At 42.2% G+C, this 14,075-nt stretch overlaps 1 protein-coding gene across 1 annotated transcript in view; it reads left to right on the top strand.

The window, feature by feature from the left end:
• Positions 1-14,047, top strand: part of LOC105392554 (endoplasmic reticulum metallopeptidase 1) — a 33,709-nt gene extending 19,662 nt beyond the window's left edge. The window contains exons 9-17 of the mRNA XM_048627880.1: positions 3,696-3,878; positions 4,129-4,264; positions 4,418-4,680; positions 4,942-5,072; positions 6,481-6,573; positions 6,995-7,211; positions 7,607-7,813; positions 9,806-9,993; positions 11,817-14,047. Of these exons, the coding sequence (XP_048483837.1) occupies positions 3,696-3,878; positions 4,129-4,264; positions 4,418-4,680; positions 4,942-5,072; positions 6,481-6,573; positions 6,995-7,211; positions 7,607-7,813; positions 9,806-9,993; positions 11,817-11,984 (1,586 nt within the window). The 3' untranslated portion in view covers positions 11,985-14,047. The remainder of the gene's footprint in view (positions 1-3,695; positions 3,879-4,128; positions 4,265-4,417; positions 4,681-4,941; positions 5,073-6,480; positions 6,574-6,994; positions 7,212-7,606; positions 7,814-9,805; positions 9,994-11,816) is intronic.
• Positions 14,048-14,075: the final 28 nt, after the last annotated feature.

Here is a 14,075-nt window from a genome sequence, read left to right as displayed (position 1 = left end):
GTACATACAGACGTATGTGGACCTATGCAGGTACCATCATTTAGTGGGAAAAGGTACTTTGTTACCTTCATTGATGATTTCTCGAGGAAAACATTCATCTACTTCATGGATAGAAAGAGCGAGGTCTTTGAGAAATTTAAACTATTCAAAGTGCTTGTAGAGAATGAAACAGGTAGTAAAATCAAAACCTTGAGAAGTGACAATGGGGGCGAGTACATGTCTAATCAATTTCAGGAGTATCTGAAGAGCAGTGGGATAAAACATCAAACTACCGTCCCACATTGTAGTCAGCAGAATGGTGTGGCGGAGCGGGCTAATCGCACCATAATGGATAAAGCCCGCTGCATGCTCCAGGAGGCTGGGTTGGAGAAACAGTACTGGGCGGAGGCGGCGAACACGGCTGCCGTACTCAAGAACTATACACCAACCAGAGCGGTCATGGGAACAACACCTGAAGAAAAATGGACATCCAAAAAGGTGAATGTAGCACACTTACGTGTATTTGGTTGTGTAGCATATGCCATTGATGAGAAAGCCAGGAAATTGGACCCTAGATGCAAAAGGTATATTTTTGTAGGGTACTGTGAGGATAGTAAAGGGTATAGACTTGTAGATCCTGCTTTTCCAAAGAAATGTATTAAAGCCCGGCACGTCACATTCATGGAAAGTATGTTTTTGGATAAAGTAGTGTCCAATGATGATAAAAGTAAGGAGCATGATGAATTGTTAATTTTAGATTCATCTGATAACTTAGATAGTACTACACAACCTGATCCAGCACAGTCGTCGACGGAAGCTTCTGAGACATCATTATGTCAGCCAGACGTGGTCGAGATGGATCAGTTGTTACCTGATGACACAGTGAATCCTCGGAGACAAACCATGTTCAGTCTGGATTCATCAGTAGAATCTGTAAATTCGGATAACCACTCTTCGGACCCTACATATATTCCAGGATGTTCAAGCATGGATTCGGAGGACTCGCTTGATTTTGAAGATGCTGATACGGATGGGTATGCTGGGTTTACAGCGGTTACAGAAGACGAAGATATACCGAAGACAATAGAAGAGGCTCTGGGTGGCTGCGAGTCTAAATATTGGAAGGAAGCTATACAAGATGAGTATAACTCTTTCATAGTTAATGAATGCTGGACACTGGTTGATCTGCCTTCGGGGCAAAAACCAGTAAAATGTAAATGGATATTTAGCAAAAAGAGAGACCTAAATGGAAAATTGTTAAAGTATAAAGCTCGTCTGGTGGCGAAGGGTTATACACAAAGATACGGAATTGACTACAATGAAACATTTGCACCTGTGGTTCGCTACTCAACAGTTAGAATACTGTTAGCATTAGCTGCTCAATATGATTTAGTTATAGAGCACCTAGATGTAAAAACTGCATTTTTGCACGGGTTACTAACCGAAACTGTATATATGGAGCAACCTGAAGGTTTCGTCCAAGGTGGAGGTCAAGATGAAAAGGTCAGGAAAGTATATAAGCTGAACAAAGCAATTTATGGCTTAAAACAGGCGGCGAAAGCATGGTATGAACGCATTAATGATGTTTTCATCAATAAATTGCAATTTAGTAGACTATCTTCTGAGCAATCGGTGTATATTCATAATACTGATGATGAAGTAATAATCGTAGCGCTGTATGTGGATGACATCATGATCTTTAGCTCCGAAAATTCTGAGAAAAAGAAAGTTATTAAGGAAGGGCTGATGAAAGAGTTCGTGATGCATGATTTGGGACCGGCTCATCAGGTTCTAGGTATGAAAATTGCTAGATTACCTGATGGAAGCTATACTTTGGATCAGTCCAGCTACATAAAGAAAGTTTTAGATAAACTGCATATGGCAGAATGCAAAGCAGCTAAGACTCCTATGGAAGTTGGAATTCAACTTAAAAAGGAAGAGAATTCGGCATGTAAATATGATTATAGGAGCCTTATTGGGTGTTTAATGTACCTGTCAGTATGTTCCAGGCCGGATATTACTCATAGCATCAGCTATCTAAGCCAGTTCAATAACTGTTTTGGTGAAACTCACTGGAAAGCAGCGAAAAGGGTTCTGAGATATTTAAAAGGAACAATACATTACAGTCTACTATTTCAAAAGGGTGACGATTTGAAAATTACTGGTTTTACAGATGCTGATTGGGGAGGAGATCAGATGGATCGTCGGTCATATACTGGGTATGTTTTTAGTCTTGGTAGTTCAGTTATTTCGTGGGAAAGCCGAAAGCAACGGACTGTAGCGCTTTCTAGTACTGAAGCTGAGTACATGGCGGTCTCTGACTCCTGCAAGGAGGCTCTGTTCTTGACGACCGAATGGCGTAGTGGTTAGTGACCCTGACTACTGAGCCGAAGGTCCCGGGTTCGATTCCCGGCTGGGGCAGATATTTGTTTAAACACAGATATTTGTTCTCGGGTCTTGGGTGTTGATATTTATATTTAGTATCTATCTATCTATGTATTTGTGTAGATATATCAGCTGTCCGACACCCATAACACAGGTTCTACCTAGCTTGGGGTCGGGTGGCCGTGTGTGAGATGTCCCCACATATTATTATTATTATTTATTATAAACATTTCTTAAAGAATGTACTGGTATTCTGTGCAAAATAGATTTGTTTAACGATAATCAATCAGCACAGAAAATCTGTAAGAATGTTGTAACACACTCGCGTACCAAACATATAGATATAAGGCACCATTATGTTAAAGAGTTGATAAGTAAGAAGGTCATTGATTTAAGTTACCTTCCTACTGAGGAAATGTTGGCGGACGTGTTAACGAAGCCATTAACTTCAGAAAAGCATTATAAGTTTGTGTCTAAACTACTTAAAACTGATTAACTTGTTTTCATATATGTTTTTTTTGTGATATTGTTTATTTGTACTCCGTTAGTCAGTGTTAAAGTTATGTTTTAGTTTTATATACCTATATAAGTTATGATATTTTGTTTGAGGCCTAGAATTGTGCTAATTTTCTTTTGCCTATTTATATGATTTTTGTTTAAGGCCTAGTGTTGGAATTGTAAACGAAAAGTCATAGTCAAGAAAAAAGGAAAATAGCACGTACTCTATGTGTTGGCTGTCATCACTTACTTCATGTGTATCACTGTGTATCGATTTATATGAGACTATTAAATCGAGGCTAATCTTGATCAACTAGTGGCTTTTAATAAAAACCCAATAGACCTCTGGGTCATGAAGCGAAGCTTCTACCGCTAGACCACAGAGGCAGGCATTCAATTAATTTGAGTTCATTTGTCACGCATTGGAGGTTATTCACGCCCGTGTCTTGCAAAAATATGAAACTCCTCATATCTCGTACCTCCCGCAGGTTGACTGGTAGAAAATGCTTTTAGCATAAAGTCCACCTGATTGTACATAGTTACTTCTGTATATTGTGCAAGAAAAGAATTAAATAATAATTATTATTATGTATGTATATATTTATATATAATTTATAGTATAATTATGTAAGTATATTTTATGTATTTCTATTAATCTAATTATCTAGTGACTATATTTAGTTCTTCCTGTTTAATTTTTCTTTTTGCACCTTTCTAATTGTTTTCTTGTACCTCCTGTAGGTTGGCTGGTAGAAAATGCTTTTAGCATTAAGTCTACCTTTTGTACACTTATGTTATATTTGTGCAATAAAGTATTAAAATATATCTCACAGGCATGCTGAACCACGAGGCGATGTCTTTACCTACGGCGCGGGTGGGCCCGGGCGTGTTCTTCGACGTGGCGGGGCTGCGCGTGCTGCAGCTGGCGCCCGCCGCCGCCGCCGCCGCCGCGGTCGCGCTGCTGCTGCTCGCGGGGGTCAGGGTCCACTTCACCGCGCGCGATGCGCATAGACAGTGTGAGTGTTACTAGAGAGAACGAGGAGTTGATGCGCTAAACAAGACTATCTAGTTGAATTAAACAAATTTTTCTCGGCATTCCTTATCGCGTGAGCTTCGCGACACCCTAAAAGGGTTTTTGTGTTGAAATTTAGAAAGAATAAATAGTGCATAATTAGAATTTATGTGAGTATAATTTTCCAACCCCTCACATACGTATACTAGTTACCTATATGTACCTTGTGATGATAGTTTGTGTTGTGTGTCCAGTGTTCATCCGCCGCAGCGAGTGGTGGTGGATAGCAGCGCGGGCGGCGGCGCGGCAGGCGGCGGGCGCGGGCGCGGGGCTGGCCGCCGCCGCCGCCACCGGGCTCACGCTTCACGTGTTTGACGCACGCCTCGCCTGGTAAATACATTAAACAAACAAAGAAGGAAAAATCATATATATTACGTAATACTAAAGTTACGTTGGCACAGTCCTTACTGCTTCCTATTCTTGATGTAAGCTATCTTGACCTCACTGAAGAGCTACTGTGACCCGATGGGCGGTGTCCCGCAGGTACAACACGCCGGTGCTGGTGGGCCCGCTGTTCGCGCTGCCGGCGGTGCTGGGCGCCTGGCACGTGGCGCTGGGCGGCGCGGGCGGGCGGCTGGCGGCGGCGCGCGGCTGGGCGGCGCGTGCGGCGGGCGATGCGCTGGCGCTGCAATCCGCTGCCGCGCTGGCCGCGTGCCTGCTGCTGCGCATGCGCGCCGGCTTCCTGCCCGCCGCCGCCGTCGCCGCCGCCGCCACCGACATACTGCCCAGCATCTGGAGGTTCAAAGGTATGTCGCGAGGCCGGGGGCAAAGGGCTAGTACGGGGCGCATTTAAGACGTGACAAAAGTTCTTTGTCGTGAGATGTGAGTGAGCGCGATGCAAAACTTATGTCACGTCTTAAATGCGCCCCATGCTACTAGCTCAGGATACATACCACATATCACATATCCTTACGAATCCAACGTGCAAAAATTACAGTAATTGTAAGCCAAAAGGCACCATTCAACAAGCATGCAAACATGCACATAATATTGTATGTGTGTTGCAGACGGCGCGCGCTGGGCGGTGCACTTCTTGGCGTGGCTGCTGCCGGCGCTGCTGGCGGTGGACCTGGCGCTGGGCTCGCTGCAGATGTTCATCCCCGTGCTGGGCCGCGCGGGGGACGCCGCGCCCGCAGACGTAAGTACTAACACCGCACATTTTGTTATTTACTTTATTTATTTATTAACTAGCTGACCCGGCGAACTTCATACCGCCTCTTACCCTATCATACCCTACATTACACTACCCTACCCTACTCTACTCTACCCTACCCTACCCTACCCTACCCTACCCTACCCTACCCTACCCTACCCTACCCTACCCTACCTTTCTTACCTTTTAAACCTTCCCTGGACTTCCACGAATATTTCAAGACCAAAATTAGCCAAATCGGTTCAGCCGTTCTCGAGATTTAGCGGGGTGCGTATTGCGACGTATAAAAACGAAATGTATAATTTCACATTAATAACGTTCAAAATATATAATGAACGTTACGTATAACAACAACATCTATATTTTCATAAGGTATAAGATTCAATTGGTATAACTTACATTTCATATAATATCAAAATAACTAACACTCAAGAGGACTCATATCAATTCGTATAACATACATTACGTATATCAATTAAAATATATACTATCATTTTGTATAAAGTTCTTCTCATATCATATATGTGTTTAATTACCCAACGCCGTCAAACCCCCTAGCACCAAAACCTAAAGATAGGTGCGACGACGAGCAAAGCGAGGAGGAGCGTGTTAGGTGCACATGTTCGTCGAAACCAAAGCGGAGCGCAGCGAAGCGGAGCGGAGCGTCTCCCAACATAGCTTCAATAATAATAACGCTGTGAAAAACCCTAATACCAAAACCTAAAGATAGGTGCGACGACGAGCAAAGCGAGGAGGAGCGTGTTAGGTGCACATGTTCGTCGAAACCAAAGCGGAGCGCAGCGAAGCGGAGCGGAGCGTCTCCCAAAATAGCTTCAATAATAATATCGCTGTGAAAAACCCTAGTACCAAAACCAATGATAATATATTTTTTTGTTCATTATACATAATGATATTATATCCGTTGAATAATATATGTTATAAACGTTATATATTATGAACTTTATATGTTTTAATCGATATATCAATTGAAATTATACTTTTTGAACGTTATTCTTTACGAAATTATGTATTTAGTAATTATGTCTTTCGTTTGTTATGCACAGTGATCGGTATACTTAATAAATTTATATCATATGGGCATATACCTTGTGAATGTTATACCATTCGTTTTTATACCTCGTATTTCTTACCCGATTTAGCGAGACTAACGAACAGCAATTCATTTTTATATATAGAAGATATAGAGTGATTGTCCCTTTGCCACTTTGTTACTTATAATGTTTTTTTTGTCGATAGTCCCGTTATAGTTAGTTACTGTAGTTATGTGCTACACATCAGTATATGTTTCATGAATGGCTGCTCTAGCGGCCATGGCGCCATAGATTTGGCCATTCTCCTTTGATGTATTTTTGTTTGTTTCGCTCCCTGTCAGGTGGTGGTGGCGCTGGCGTCGGGCGCGCTGGCGCAGGGCGTGTGCGCCTCGCTGCAGCCGCTCGTGCTGCTCACGAGGAACCCGCAGCCGCTCGTGAGTACACGCACGCTCCTTCAGCCTACAGCACGCCACTGGATGGAATCATTACCAGACACTTTTCAAAAATCTCACTTTACAAAACACCCTATCGAGTCGACCTATGTATCATTACCTACAGGAAAGTTACTGATAACAAATCGCTTTTAGCGATAAGAATACCTGTCGCAGTCATATGATTGAATTTCCTTTTTTGATTCAATCACTAGCTCGTTCATTGAATAGCGGATTGTAAAATAGCCGATTGAACAGCGCGGTCTTAAAATTAGTCAGCTGATTAAAATTTTGTTCAACTTTTTAAAAATCACATCCAGGTGACTGCGACATACCTAATATCCTGATGTCTGTAATACCATTTCTAATAGGATCGTATCAGCCACATAGTATAACTATTGACTAACACAAGCTCGTGTATCAGATGCGGGGCCTGTGGGCGCTGAGCGCGGTGTCGCTGCTGCTGGTGCTGAGCACGTCGCTGGGCATGCCGTACTCGCCGCAGCGGCCGCAGCGGCTCATGCTGTTCCACACGCGGGTCACGGAGCACGGCCGCGCCGCCGACACCGACCACTTGTACTGGCTGCCGGCCACTGATGCTAATACGTACACGTACCTGCAGAAGTACTCTAGGCTCAGAGGTGAATATCACACTCATATTTTATTTTTTAATTATTTAGGTATACACACTTTATTGTAAAATAAATAACTTCTTATTGGACCCCAGTGGAGCAAAGGGCAGACACAACAGTTTTCATCTCTATCCGTCGACAGCAGCCAGCTTTATATCGCACCAAGTTATTCCAAATTTCCGCATCTCCGTATCAATAGAACGAGGCGAAGTCCGTTTAGGCTGGCTTACGCTTGCCCTGCGGATTCCCTTCGAGAGCCTCTCGGGATATACCTAGTTTTGGTCTCTACGCAGGGTATGACCAATGGCGGCGTTTTGTGAGCATATACAAAGAGTACGAATTCTGCATGACTTGAAGTTCGTATTCTATAAGTTAATTCTTGAACTGTTTTAATGTTCCCTTAGTCCGTGAGCTGCGCGAGCTGGTGCCCATGTCAGAAGAAGAGTGCTCGGCGCGGCTGTACTGCGGCGCGCCGTACTACCTGCCCGTGCGCGGGCTGCTGCCGCGCGCGCTGTGGCTGCCCGCGCCCGAGCCCCCCGCCGCGCGCCTCGCCGCCGCGCCGCGCCTCGCCCGCCGCCGCCGCGCCGCCACGCTCGCGCTCACGGTAGATGGTATGTCTCCATGATGTTGCCACATCATTATGAAAATCTGCCGAAATACCCACATCCTTTCACTATTGTATGCAATACTGTTTTTTAACCAAATAAAGCCGCCGGAATACCCACATCATTTCACTATTGTAATGCAATACTGTTTTTAACCCATTGGTTTCCTGAATGTTGTTTGAACAAGCAACCCATTTTCTAAACTACGTGAGATAATTATAGTGACCAGAGGGCCTATCACGGGCTAACATGGCAATTCGGTTCTATTTTTGATACTACAAAAACATGGAAAAAACAGCGCAAATGCAGTCACTTTTGGAACTAACCAATTTACCTTACATTTTGACAGTGACAGTTGACGATACGCAACGTATAGTGCCACAATCTTATCTGTTCCGGTGGTCAAAATGTGAACTAAAGAGACGTCATTGTCAAACGACATTTCATACTCGGTGCGTTATTTGAGTTGTCAATTTCTGCGAAGAGGCTGACGCTACGTTATTTAATTTGTTTTGTGATTTTCTGGGTGAAATAATGCCAAAAGCGCTGAAAAGTGATGCAAGAAAAGTAATACTAGATATATTGGCTTTTATGCAGGAAGAATAACGTATTCCGGCGCCTTTAATTCCGTTTGAAAAATTGGAAGAACGAGTTGCAGCGGCTACAGGTTAGTGTTGCCAAATATGACGAATAATTTTACCCATATATTCACATGTAATTTTATTAATATTTTCCCGAGAGACCCGTACCCCAGCAGTGGGGACGGGATGGGTTGTGATGAAAGTATATAATCTTTATTTTTCTTTGATTACAGGTGTGAGTGACGCTGCGTACCTATACCTTAGGCAGTATACCAAGCAGAATTTCTCGCACCTGCAGTGATTTTAGACGAAATAATGATGATTAATTACATCTTCTTCTTCCCCTACGAGTATCAAGGGTTGGCTGGAAGAAATGGATTTTTGGCAATTAGCCTTTGTAACTAGATTGTCTGAATTTAATTTAATTTTATGCTCTTGTTTCTTGTTACTTTAGAAAATGTAAAATAAAGTGTTCATAAATAAATAAATAATAGTTTTTTTTAAGTCTATTTATCTCGTTATTCCCACGACCCACAGATATTTATATATAACGTCTTATATCAGAACATAATCAGAACTAATTTTGTTTCTGTTCGCCGTGGACAAATTTTTTATACTTACAACAAATGTCGTTTGATATATTACATAAATATCCTCTTTCATTTACTATCGACCCTATATTTTTATTTATCTATACTTATGAATGTAGGATGAATGTAGGTACCTAATTATAACAATAGGTAATAGCAGAAATGCATTGTCGTTTAAACCACGGCAAAATTTAATCGATGGCATCACTGGATGCGACGCCGTCACCGGAACAGATAAGATTGTGGCACTATAAACGGAGGTGAACGGAGGTTCGAAAATCTTGTAATCGCTGCACTGTAGCTCTCGACGACTGCCATAAACTACAGGCACTATACTTTCAGTCAGACAACAGTCTGACATCAGGGATCCCTGGAGCAGTGGATCTAGCCGCTGCAGCGTATAGTCACAGTACTCACGAGGAGAGTCGCCTCGGGGTGGTGAGACCCCTCCCTGATGTCCTGACAGGTGCCGGAGCGGTTGATGGCACGCTCACTTCCCTCACGTTAGGAGCCTACGTTGTGAGTCGCGAGCACAAGTTTCGATCCTCCGTTAACGTTGCGTATCGCCAACTGCCACTGTCAAAATCTAAGGCAAAGTTAGTTCCAAAAGTGACATTTGTTTTTTCCATATGTTAGGTGGAATTTCACCAAACGCTAAACGTATTTAGCAGCCTGTCATACGTCTGTCAGTTAGTACAAAATGTATTTAAAATTTGATTTGAATACGTTTAGCGTTTGGTAAAAGTGACCCTTCGTGTAGATTCGAAAATAGTATCGAATCCTCTGCTTGCTGCAGTGACGTTGTTTGACCAGCCTCCCCCCCGCAGGGCCGGCGCACGTGGTGGCGGTGGTGTCGCCGGCGGCGGGCGTGCGGGCCTCCCGCTGCTCGCTGCTCGCCGCCCCCCCGCGCCCCGCCGCGCGCTGGGGGCAGCGACACACATACTTCTTCATGCTGTTTGATGCTGCCCTCGGACACAACGGCACCGCGCACTGGGACTTCACCATAGATCTCGAGGTGAGGGGACAGACTTATGTTGTTCAAAATTCAAAAAATTTCAAAATTTATTTATTTAAAAAACACATGCAACACATATTACACATAATTATGTTTGTTGGGGCCATAGGCATAGGGTCAAGGAACTTCGTGGGTACACACACAAACAGCTGACAGACAGGTACACAGATGTTTGTAATTCCTTCCCACCTTCCCTATCCTAACGGAAACTGCAGGTAGATGAACACTAGCTGTCATCTGCCACCTCAACGACCAACCCTCGTCCACTTCTACCACCGCCGCGATTCGAGTCGGTCGACGCACCTTACGCTCCCGTCACTCAATCCGCGATAGAAGCACAATCCGCCGCGTACTACAACACACGTAGCTCTACGCCGCGCACCGGTACATCAGCACATCAACCTGGAGAAGAACGGGTGGAAACTCGAAGAGGTCAAACGCATTTTGAACAGCCGGACAACCGTTCCTGCCAGGTCAGTTTCTTCCTTCAAACTTCCCCCTTGCTCCTCCAATGTTAGTTTACATTTACCTTAATACTGAGTTATTAACATAATTTAAAACAATTAGAAATCTATAGGCAGGTACTTACTAACAATTTTTTATTAAACGCTAATAGGTACACAATTTAAGACTTAACTTAAGTAAAATAGGTACGTGTAATGGTTAGAATATGTTGGATACAATTTTTATTCCACCTAAACTAGGTCTAGCCTGTACTATAGGAGGAAATATGTTTTTAGTCCAGTCAGGTTACATGAAGTGTTGACAATAAATATATTATGTGAGCTAGTATCACTTGATTATATTAGATGATAAGTTTTGAAATTTATAAAAGCCTCATGAATATCATAACGACATAATGGTAAAAAATAATTTAAAGAAAAAGAACAAAGATTAATAATATTATTACTTTATCAAAGCAGATGATAATATACGATTCTACTATTTGAGTTTATGTTTATGTATTATGTAACAACAACCAACAAGTCCTCAGTCTCATCATATGTTTTATTTAAAAGCCACTTATGAAGTGATCTTTTAACTATATTCCTCGTATTTGGGTATAGACTAAGTTTGTAGTTTAGTTTGTTATAGATGTATGGACCTAAAAAACACATGAATCGATTAATGAACTTAGTGTTAAAGGATTCAGTAGGACAGACAATATCGTGCCTACGTTACGTTTGATTGTTTTAAGCTGAGGATCAAATGTTATTTTAGAGTGTTGAAATAAAACTGTGTTTAGAATGAATAGTTGACGTACTGTTAACACCTCACATTCCTTGTAAAGCCTTTGGGTAGATTCTCTGAAGGATTTGAATTTCATTACTTTTAAGACAGACAGTGCCCTTTCGATTTTAAGCATATATGTTTTGTAAGATCCTCCCCAAGCAACGACGCAGTAGCCAAGCAGGGACTGACAGAGAGCGTAATAAATCCTGCGTAGTAGTGTTAACCATTGTTGGGGAGCGGTGGTAGCTCAGTCGGTTCTCACGCTAGAGATGCGGGTTCGAATCTACCAGTGAGTTCTTTGAATTTAAGTACAATGTATGTCATCGCTCTTACGGTAAAGGAAAGCATCGTGAGGAAACCTGCATATCTAGATTTAGCACATCTAGGTATATGAACCCACCAACCCGCAGTGAAGCAGTTTAGACCTAAGGTATAAGCACAAAGGTTCCACTCGAGAGAGCCACGGGTACTTACACCCCCACAGAGAATAGAATAGAATTGAATAACCGTTGTTAGGTATAGGTATACCTTTTGAATAAGCCCGGACTAATGCTATATTGCTTCGTACAACACGTATCGTTGGTTGTCAGATGGAGCCGTGGCTGCAGGAGGAGCCGGAGTCGTGGGTGTCGCTGTCGCTGGCGGGGCACGCGCTGGCGGGGGCGCGGGGCGCGGGGCACGCGGCGCTGCTGCGTGCGCTGCCCGAGTGGACGCAGCCCACCGGCTGGCCCGTCGACCTGCATCTGTACGAGCTCTAGCGCCTCCCGCCATGACGTGACACTAACGGCATCTAGTGGCGTCGCTGCGTCGTGAGTACAGCGGCTCACTAGCGACATCTAGCGAGTGGCGTCGTGAGTACAGCGGCTCACTAGCGACATCTAGCGAGTGGCGTCGTGAGTTGAGCGGCTCACTAGCGACATCTAACGAGTGGCGTCGCTGCGTTGCGAGTAAAGCAGCACGAACTAGTGACATCTAGCGAATGACGTCACAGGGTCGTGAGTGCGGCGGCTGACTAGCGACATCTAGTGACACTGCTGTGGCATAACAAAGTGCAAGTTATAAGAGATTGTAACAGCTCACTTTAGCGCCACAAATAAGTAATTTTATTTGGTGCTCATGTTGAATGCAATTGGGATAATTATAAATTTTAATTGTGTATTTATTCACGACGTAATTCTACAAACATGACTTTATTGTTTTTTTTTATTTATTTGCTTAGTGAGCAATGCAATGCTAGAGAATATTCGATAGGTAGCTAATTTTACTGGATAATAATATTTTAATAATATGCTTTATCATTCCAATGGTAGAGAGGCCTTTTTAATTATCAATTAATTTGATGGATGATGGTAGTACAAAAGGTACCTACGTATTATTTATTCAGAAGACAATTTATGAAATTTAATGAATATTAAAATATTTTATTGCCACTGTAATATTTCAGCTTTGCTGTCAGATTGAAATAATTGATAATTAATAATTAATATATTGTTTGTTTTAGAATTTATCGTGCCTCGATTGAGATTAAGACATTATTTAAATTTTAATTAATTATCGATGTTGATTCTCTAGGCTCACATTCTAATTTTAAATTTTGTGCCTTCAGAATCAACATCTTTGCTAAAATATTGTGCTTAGTCAGCTTAGCTAGCCATCTGGGGCTGCAGATTATTGATGATCGGGTGAGATTAGCCATAGTAGGAACCGTAGAACAATCATGGGCAAGGAATGCCGTCCCAACTGGCTGGCTGAAGTAAACGAGCTATACTAATGCTACTATTCACACGCACACATATCAGTAAGACGTAGTACAATATTTAAATAAGTGTACTTAAAGGTTAATAAGTCCGGTCGCTATAAGCGCAGCAAAAAATAAAATAGAAATATTCTATTCTTGTTTTTTTCTGTGCTGAATGGAGACCGGCCTTTAGTTAGAAATAATAAGAATTTCTTAGGGAAAAAATTAAGTTTTAAACTTGAATTAACTTATAATAAATATGGCATTAAGTAAAGTGTCAAATATTTGTATTGTGTTACGTTATAAATTTTATTGTATTGTGAAAGTTCAACCTCCATGTACCAAATGATGTTTTATGACAAAATATTGATAAATGTACGAGTCTGTTTGAGAGTGAGGTGTGGGTATATCAAAAAACTAGTTGGCAAAAGTAAAGCACAGTCGCTAAGCCCAGGTCAAAACGGTCATAGCCGGTCGGTAAGCAATGACCGTTTTTCCCTGTGCTTAGCGACCGTGCTCTAGTAGGTAAGTACCTAGTTATCTGGGATAACCTCGCGAGAGAGATATGGGCGGGCGGGGTGCCTGGCGGCCATGCAGGCAGTCAACTCTTCCTCCACTTCTCTCAACTCTGCCAAGTGGTTTGTCAGATAAAGTTAATCTTAGACCCAAAAATAAAGTTATTTATTACCGTGTATATTTCGAGCATACCTACATTGTTTTATTTTCTTGCCGGAATATTTGTAAGAAGATTTGTTTAGTTTTGTTTTGCCTGAGGCAACCTTTTTATTAGTTAGTGTTATTTTTTATGTTGACGGCGACAACACCAATGAATGAATAATTGTGATCTAAATAAGCAATAATTAATAACTATGTAGCTAGTTATAATCAATAGATAGAGATAGTTGACCATTTAAATTTCAAATATTATTAAGTATCTAATGTTTCATTTGACTGTGTATTCACTGGTGAGCGAAAATTATACATAGGTAAGTGATAATGATTATGTACTTTGATGCAATGCAAAGGATGTCGTATTCAGAATGTTGTGCTTTTTGTTAATACAATAAAACGTTAGTTGTTAAACCTACTTCTTTTATTATTATACCTCACA

This window comes from Plutella xylostella, chromosome 19 (assembly GCF_932276165.1).
Source record: "Plutella xylostella chromosome 19, ilPluXylo3.1, whole genome shotgun sequence".
NCBI classification, from domain to species: Eukaryota; Metazoa; Arthropoda; class Insecta; order Lepidoptera; family Plutellidae; genus Plutella; species Plutella xylostella.
Note: the sequence above shows the minus strand (reverse complement) of the source record. Positions and strands in the feature narration are given on the sequence as shown.